The sequence below is a fragment of the Gigantopelta aegis genome, chromosome 9, assembly GCF_016097555.1.
Source record: "Gigantopelta aegis isolate Gae_Host chromosome 9, Gae_host_genome, whole genome shotgun sequence".
Classification (NCBI taxonomy): Eukaryota; Metazoa; Mollusca; class Gastropoda; order Neomphalida; family Peltospiridae; genus Gigantopelta; species Gigantopelta aegis.
Window position 1 is genome coordinate 1793 of NC_054707.1, and position 9581 is coordinate 11373.

General features: G+C 38.8%; 2 protein-coding genes across 2 annotated transcripts; both read left to right on the top strand.

Moving 5' to 3' along the window:
- The first annotated feature begins 5928 nt into the window (after positions 1–5928).
- Positions 5929–6618, top strand: LOC121382201. The gene has a single exon (XM_041511726.1). It carries the CDS (start codon positions 5929–5931, stop codon positions 6616–6618), a length of 690 nt encoding a protein of 229 aa, XP_041367660.1.
- A 380-nt stretch (positions 6619–6998) lies between these two features.
- Positions 6999–8228, top strand: LOC121380684 (melanoma-associated antigen E1-like). The gene has a single exon (XM_041509631.1). The coding sequence runs from the start codon at positions 6999–7001 to the stop codon at positions 8226–8228; it is 1230 nt and encodes a 409-aa protein (XP_041365565.1).
- The last annotated feature ends 1353 nt before the right edge of the window (positions 8229–9581 follow it).

The window sequence follows — 9581 nt, forward strand, 5'->3', positions numbered from 1 at the left end:
AGAGCCATTCAGGTTACAACAAAACACAACATAAAAACATCTCAATACCAAACAAATTCAGTGACCATGCAGATTTAAGCCTCGCTAGTCAACTCAACGTTCATTGGTCAAAGACGACCCGCCTACCAAGCCATCATTGGTCAACCGCTGTGGACTTAGTCAGCCATTGGTCAGGTAGTTAGCATGGCGCCACGGACTAATTAATCCTTTGATTTCACGCCGAGGTTCAAATAGCCAGCCGACCACAGACAGAGACAAAAGACGTGTCTTGTCTTGTCAGCCACACTCCCAAACAAACAACACACCGGATACCCATTGTTCACGACTAAACATCGGCTTGGGTAGAACAATAGAGGCATAATACTGATAATAGGTATAGGCAAATCTGGCACAAACATATAACGTTATTCTTCTTTAATTTTTAACTAACTAACTAACTAACTAACTAACTAACTAACTAACTAACTAACTAACTAACTAACTAACTTACTTACTTACTTACTTACTTACTTACTTACTTACTTACTTACTTACTTACTTACTTACTTACTTACTTACCTACCTACCTACCTACCTACCTACCTACCTACTTATATTATTATTAATATTAGTATTAATATTAGTATTAGTATTAGTATTAGTATTAGTATTAGTATTAGTATTATCAGTATCAGTAGGCGCATTACATTACATTACATTACATTACATTACATTACATTACATTACATTACATTTCATTTCATTTCATTACATTACATTACATTACATTTCATTTCATTTCATTTCATTTCCCACATTTCAACATTGGGGTGGGGTGGGGTGGGGTGGGGTGGGGTGGGGTGGGGTGGGGTGGGGGGTGGGGTGGGGTGGGGGGGTGTTTATTAAAGCCGTATTAAAATAATTGTGTGTTTCTGTATATTACGTAACCTAAACGCGAGCGCCGTATATAATTTGGTTTTAAAGGCGCAAACCTAGTTTCAGACTGTATAAATGGACACTAACAAACCTAGTTTCAGACTGTATCAATGGACACCAACTTAATCCTAGTACAGAAGCTAAACTTTATAATGTTTAAACATAGAAATACAGTATTTCTCAGAGGTGCGTCTTTAGAATTATGAAAAATGTTGGGTTTTAATAAATGATCAAAAAATGGCTACAATAGCGAAAATTGCGGCGTAGTCTCCAAAAACGGGGTCTGTCACTTTAATTTCTCTTGTTGAGTGTTCGCTGGATGTCTGCGTCGTATGATCGAACCACCTCGATGGAGCACATCATTTGATTGGCTTTTTCGCCAACCAGTGCACAACACAAAGGCCGTGGTATGTGCTTTCCTCTATACACTCGTGTCTCCATGTCTCGTGTATTTCATTTACAATTGTATTCACCTCACGTTGGATAACACAAACCATGCTCTTTGTTGAATCAGTTATAGATCACCCGACGCCACCGAGGCCGGTGCGCACCACATTCAAGTCTTCAGACTATGAATACCTCAAAAATCAATCCACATTATAACACGGACACCGGATATAGCTTTCACTGTTGGATTTCAATAAAGTTTTTAAAATTAAATATCGACATTTCCTTTTTGTTAATTCATCTATTATAATACTGACCTATCCAGGTGTGTCGTGTATTATACCACTGGCCTATCCAGGTGTGTCTTAGCTTTTCAAATATCCACCTATAAAACGTTATGACAAAAACATACAAATATAAAAGCTGAATAAAGCCCAACATAATCCTCTCCTCTCCTCTCCTCTCCTCTCCTCTCCTCTCCCCTCCTCTCCTCTCCTCCCCTTTGCCCCTCCCCATCCCCTCCCCTCCCCTCCCTCACCCTCCCCTCCCCTCCCCCCTCCCCTCCCCTACCTACCTACCTACCTACCTACCTACCTACCTACCTACCTACCTACCTACCTACCTAACGATATGCTCAAAATACAGAGCGATTACATGAGTTAACAGAAAAGTGTGAAACACACCTTGGCGCGCTTTCCGCTGTGAGTCTATTTATAAACACGGCGACCTGACTTAGCTCACAGCCACAAACTGATATCTCGACATCTCGCTCTCAATCGGTCTGCAGTCACGTGGCCCGTATTATCTCTACAAGTTGTACCATACCAAAAAAAATCCATATACGACCATGTATATCAACCAAACTATGACACATAACTATTAGTACTACAACAACCCCTACCCCTACATACCTACCTACCTACCTACCTACCTACCTACCTACCTACCTCCCTCCCTCCCTCCCTCCCTCCCTCCCTCCCTACCCCTACCCCTACCCCTAACACTACCTCAAAAGTATTAACGGTATTTTTTTCACTTTGCTTTGCTTTGCTTCGCTTCGCTTCGCTTCGCTTCGCTTCAATTCAACTTCACTTCACTTCACTTCACTTCACTTCACTTTACACAGTGGTACTAGATCAAATAAAATAAAATAAAATAAAATAAAATAAAATACTCTACTCTACTCTACTCTACTCTACTCTACTCTACTCTACTCTACTCTACTCTACTCTACTCTACTCTACTCTACTCTCCTCTACTCTCTCCTCTACTCTCCCCTCCCCTCCCCTCTCCCTCCTCTCGCAATGTCCCCTCCCCCATCCCCCTCCCCTCTCCCCCTCCCCTCCCCCTCCTCTCGCAATTTTATCCATCCATCCACTTCCATTTACCCTTTTATAATTGACTTAATCGACTAACGTGAGAGCCCCCCCCCCCCCCCCCCCCCCCCCCCCCCCCCCCCTCTTAGGAATTTGGCCTTGTCCATTGCAAAATTAACCAGATGCTAATTTTCATGCAAAGTAGCCACATTTAGTCTTTGGTAAAAAAAAAAGGTTCTTTCAATTAGCCACTTTAGAATAATTCTTCAGGAAACTCTCATACATACATACATACATACATACATACATACATACATACATACATACACACACACACACACACACACACACACACACACACACACACACACACACACACGCACACACACACACATCTATTTTTTACGTGTGCCGTTTGTTCGAGTGTAATATGCGCTGTTTTTCACACTCGCCAGATTGAAATTATGTGCGCTGGACAAGCACGATTGCACCTGCACACCTTACAAAGCAAGGTCTGACATACCACAGCATATGTAACAGAAACAGTACTGTTAGCTCCACTATGCCATTCGTTAGTGGAATTTTTCAAACACAAATATTTAATTTCTGAATTTTTCATTAAATTTTAAATTTTTAAATAAAAATTTACTATTGGAATTTAAGGGTTTTACAAAAAATATATTTCCGGATACTTCTGAAACTGGGTACTTTGACACTAATAGAGAGCAATTTTGGAAATTTTTAATTATATTGAAAATTTAAAGGTCAGTCTGTGTTCTTCAAGAGTTTTGATTACATAGTTCTGAAACTTAGTATAACTCAGGGTCAATCTTCACAAACTAAAATAAATATTTAAAATATTTTGAAATCTTATTCAATTCTAACATTTTACACTAGAAATTAATATCAAATCAAATACCATACACAACAATAATAACATTTGGCAAAAAAAATTCTACCTACAGTGTATCAATCGACATAAACATCCCGAACATAAATACTACTACTACTACTACTACTACTACTACTACTACTACTACTACTACTACTACTACTACTACCACCACCACCACCACCACCACCACCACCACCACCACCCACCCACAGATATAAATACTATCACCCACCACATATATAAGCACTATCACCCCCTCTTATAGTGAATCACAAAAAAATGAGGGTGAAGTTGCTCGTATCAGACATAATGGCTAGGTTGGGTATGTGACTACCCTAGTTCCACACAAAATTTCTGTACTTTTTTGGGGGTTACAGGTTCCCCCATACATGTTTCAAACACATGGCTACTTCACACAGTGGTACTAGATAAAACAAAATTGCATAATTTTTTTTTGCCCAGATGAAAAGCTGGCACTAATTGAATTTCGATCCAGCCACAAGTTATTTGGTTTACTACTACTACTACTACTACTACTACTACTACTACTACTACTACTACTACTACTACTACCACCACCAACACCACCAACACCAACACACCACACTCTTATTCTAGACTTTCATCAAATAGTTCTCAAACTTCATACTGTAATTCGCTGCAATTAACTAATAATGCGATATTTTGGAATTTGTTTTTTAACTTCAAATAGAAATTCTATATCAATCATTGATCAAAATTAAAAATTAAATAGTGATGGTCTATAGACCAATTGTCATCTTGTATTAATAAATACAAATTCTATTATTTACTGAATTAGGTTATACTATGTTGTACAGTACATAACTGCATAAAACTAACAATAATTTCGGTACACATGCTATTAACAATATATAGATTTTATTGTGTAGAAAATTTCAGTTTTATTTCACACATGTATACATGTAAATTAAATTATATGTAGATTAAACATGTCAATTAAACATCGATGTCTGTCAATAGGAAGATCAAAACGAACATTATTTTGAAACACATTATAGACTGATGTTGTTATGCAAACAGCTTTATGTATTGACTAGCAGAATGAACATCCATTCAAAACATACAGAGCTTTGTTTTAAATTGAAATTTATTAAACTGCCTGCCTTTTTGATGAAGGATTTGGGTTTCTTTTCATGAGCATGTAAAGTAAAACATACTAAATAGGAATTATATGTAATAAAATAGGCTATAAATAATTGAACAGGACAATAGTATGTATACATGCAAATAGCAGAAGAAAGACTGCATATAGATGAGATGACAGCACTGTGGAAAATTATGTCTGACAAATTTTTATTCAACATGCATACTAAAGCCATAGGCATATTAGACAGGTGGGACCTAGCCTCAGTCTTTAGAACAGCTGCCAAAGCAAAGATCATTCGATCGAAGGATCAAACACAGGGTTGAAAATTAACATGAAAACCATGGTCGCCAGCAGCAGCACCAGTTGAAGAAAACTCTTACTGGCCCGTCTCAAATTCAACTAGCCCTTGATTTATCACATTGAAATTAAACTGCACAATCAAAACTAGAATGTTTTTTGTTAAATAATAACCATGTGCTCACCGAAAATAGTCTGTTTGCATCAAAGGAAAACGATGAATTGGCGTTTAACATAGGGGAAGCTTGGGAGAGTTGGGCCACAGGGAGAGTTGAGCCACCCCTAATATCATTGTCATAGCTCGTTGTTTGAGACAGGTGCTGCCATCTATTTGAAGCACTAAGCATTATCTTTCTATTGATATAAGGGACTTGAATTTCCAGGCTCTTGTCCATATATTGTGGACAAAAATACATTTTTCGCACAAAAGACACAATTTTTACTCCAAGGTAAGCATTTTTATATCTCTTAAACAGTATATAGAACACTGTTCTAGTGTATTCGGCGTGATAGCTGTGACAGTCTTCTTCCATCAAGGCAGTTTTGAAATCCATGTGATCACCGCCCAAGATAAAAATTTGGTTGAAATTAAAAATGGTGAGACTTGGGAGAGTTGGGACAGTCCAGGGTGGGAGGGTTGGGCAATGGCCCAACTCTCCCCGCATGGTGTCCCAACTCTCCCATTATTTACATTTGATGAATAATCCTTTCTCTAAAGCTTATTAATTTGACTACATGCTGTTAAGGATTATTATTAACAGATAGTGTGTGGGAGAATTATTGTGGGCCTAGATCAAAGTACTGCATATTATACTGAAATGTTTCTTCAAGTTTGCTTTAGTGATGTCAGTATTTTTTTTCAGATGCCACGAAAATATAAAAGAATATCCAATAGAGGGGCACCAGAGGACGTTCTACATAGAGCAAGTGAACAAGTAAAGGGAGGAAGTAGCATCCGTGCAGCTGCTAATGACTTTAATATTGCAAGAATGACCCTCACGAGATACATGGATAAGTGTAATGCACAAACTGGACAGCATGATGAACGAAATGAAGCTTTTGGCTATGAAAAATGTCGACTGACAAACATGATTTTTTCTGCAGTGATGGAAGATGACTTGGCGACACATATCAAGACTTTAGCGGAACAATTTCACGGACTTAGTAGGAATAAATGTCGCTCACTGATTTTTGAATATGCTATGAGAAACAATGTGACGGTGCCTAATTCGTGGAAAGAAAATGGAATGACTGGTGAACACTTTTGGATATCATTTAAAGAAAGAAATCATCTTGCAATCCGAACACCAGAGGCAACATCTCTCGCCAGGGCAAGTGCCTTCAATCGTTATAACGTTGGCAAATTTTATGATAACCTCGGACAAGTTATGGACCTGCACAAATTTGAATGTCATGATATCTACAACTGCGACGAGACGGGGTGTACTACAGTTTCGCCGCCTGAAAACATTGTGGCTAAACAAGGAGTTAAACAAGTGGGGTCAATCACCTCTGCAGAAAAGGGGCAACTTGTCACCGCCGTGTACACCATTAACGCGGCAGGTAGCGTCGTTCCACCAATGCTTATTTTCCCACGGAAAAAACGTCCGAGATTATTTCACCAAAAATGGTCCCCCCGGGTGTATTGGAGGTGCAAATCCAAGTGGATGGATCAATGAAGAGCTATTCTTGGGTTATCTGAAACATTTCATACGCCATACAAGATGCAGCAAGGAGAAGAAAGTTTTGCTGATCTTAGATAATCACGAGACTCATATCTCTCTTGCAGTCATCGACTTGGCTAAAGAAAATGGTGTAATATTATTAACAATACCACCACACACTAGTCACAAGTTACAACCTCTGGATGTGAGCTGTTTTAAACCTTTCAAGACGGCATATGCTCGAGCTGTTGAAAATTGGATGCGTTCAAATCCAGGAAAAACAATTACGATCTATGAAATCCCTGAATTCACTTCTCATGCTCAGTTGCATGGTCTTACTGCCAAAAACATTATTTCTGCGTTTCAAAGTACAGGAATTTACCCCTACAACCGGGATGTGTTTCAGTGAAACCGACTTTGCGCCAGCCACAATAACTAATAGAGATCTTCCAGAGGAATTAGAGGGAAATGTTGAACTGCTAGTTCCTTCTGAACAAACCACTGAAACCCCCAAGGCAGGTTCAAGTACTACAGAACCACCAGCTGTCCAGCCAGGTCCACGTACTACAGAACCACTAGTTGTCCAGCCAGGTTCAAGTACTACAGAACCACCAGCTGTCCAGCCAGGTTCAAGTACTACAGAACCACCAGCTGTCCAGCCAGGTCCACGTACTACAGAACCACTAGTTGTCCAGCCAGGTCCAACTACTACAGAACCACCAGCTGTCCAGCCAGGTTCAAGTACTACAGAACCACCAGCTGTCCAGCCAGGTTCAAGTACTACAGAACCACCAGCTGTCCAGCCAGGTTCAAGTACTACAGAACCACCAGCTGTCCAGCCAGGTCCACATACTACAGAACCACCAGCTGCCCAGCCAGGTCCACGTACTACAGAACCACTAGTTGTCCAGCCAGGTCCAAGTACTACAGAACCACCAGCTGCCAAACCAGGTCCAAGTTCCCTAGGAACACCAGCTTCCCAACCAGGGCCAAGTAACACTTATGTATCACCTGCTGATATTGTTCCACTGCCAAAAGCTGGGCCACGAAAAGTCACCAACAGAGGTCGCAAAAGAGGGGATACAAAAAGTTTAACCAATACCCCAGTACGCAATAGTATAGCTGAGGCACTAGCTGCCAGTCAAACTAACAAACGGAAGGCCAAACAACCAGTCAAACCCAAAGCAAGAAAGAAGTTGTTTAAAAGTAAAGCAAAAAAATGCCAAACTCCATCAACTTCATCAGAGGAAAGTGGTTCTGATGATGTGAAATTCACAGAAAGTGGTGATAGCGATGTTGATGACCTAGATTGTGAAATTATTGAAGGTGATTTTGCAGTTGTAAAATTTGAGTCTGCCAAATCACGTATTGTGCATTATATAGCACGGATTGATGTCATTGATGGGGATGAGTGTGAAGGGGTTTTCCTTAAACGAGAATTCAGTCGTCAGCAGACGACACCTACATTTTGCATCAACAACAATGATAATGCATCATTTCCTAAGAATGACATCATCAAGAAGCTTCCTGCGCCTAAACAGCTTGGTGGCACAGCTCGTCGAGCAGGAAAATTTTCATTTCCTTGTGACTTCACACTATGGGATTTCCACTCATCCCTTTATTAAAACATCAATAAACCTACCACCACTTTCTGTGAATTTCACATCATCAGTATTATTTTTCTCCGATTGTTACACTGAAAGTACTTTTCTAACCAAGCTATCAGTGACATCATTAAAACATTATTGAACTTGAATATTTTACCGATTTAAGTTGATTCGTCCTAGTGGAGTGCTACTGGACCAATTGTACCTACTCGTAGTCATGGGATTGACTATGATTCTCAATATTGTTTTTAAGCTTCTGTTTGGGATCTGAACGATACTTTTCTAGTTACATGCTGTTTAAAGGGTCATTTTATAAGTTTGGAAATAAATTGAGACCATTTTCCTTCACTGGATAGTTGTTTTATTCTGTACATTTTCTGTCCCAAGTCTCCCTTTTGTGGCCCAACTCTCCTTGAACATGGCCCAACTCTCACCACCCCCAGGGAGAGTTGGGCCAAAATGACACCTTTTGAAAATCACCTTCACCTTCTACAGGTTGGCCTGCATACGGAACCAGCTAGTACATATATGTATTTTAATATCTGTACATGTCATAATCACATTAAGCAATTATCGGCCATGAATAGGAAGATTGCAATATGTTAAAATGTGAAAAGTGGCCCAACTCTCCCAAGCTTCCCCTAATGAATAAAAACATGTCATTAAGTTTTAAACTCAACTCAACTCAACTCAACTCAACTCAACTCAACTCAACTCAACTAAAATACAATCCAGTGTGTATATATATATATATATATATATATATATATGTATGTATGTATGTATGTATGTATGTATGTATGTATGTATGTATGTATGTATGTATGTATGTATGTATGTATGTATGTATGTTTGTTTGTTTGTTTGTTTGTTTGTTTGTTTGTTTGTTTTTGCTTTGTTGTTTTTTTAACTTGTATAACCCTACATTTTATTGTAAAATATTAAACATGCACGAATTCGATGTTCCTCGGTAGTGTTTGTATACAGTTTCTTGGTCATTAGTGTTTGTATACAGTTTCTTGGTCATGTAAATTAATACAATTGCACATAGAACGTAACAAATGATAAATTACGGTTGAAACGTACAGCGTTACGGGGAAAAAACCCCACCGTAAATTGCCGAAAGTTTTAACGTCGTACATTTATGAAAAAACCGTAAATAGTCTAAAAAGAATGCCGGGGCAATTTATTTTCTTTTCAAAATAGGCTAAACTATGCCTAGAAGAAAAAGAAGACTAAAGAAGACAAAAATTGCCAAAACTTTTTCATTATTTCAGATAAAAATTATTATTATTATTATTATTATTATTATTATTATTATTATTATTATTATTAGCAGCAGCAGCAGCAGCAGCTGCAGCTGCAGCAGCA

Bases quoted from the DNA above. Each gene is read 5' to 3' on its own strand.
- LOC121382201 (XM_041511726.1), top strand. From the start codon at position 5,929: ATGACCCTCACGAGATACATGGATAAGTGTAATGCACAAACTGGACAG.
- LOC121380684 (XM_041509631.1), top strand. From the start codon at position 6,999: ATGTGTTTCAGTGAAACCGACTTTGCGCCAGCCACAATAACTAATAGA.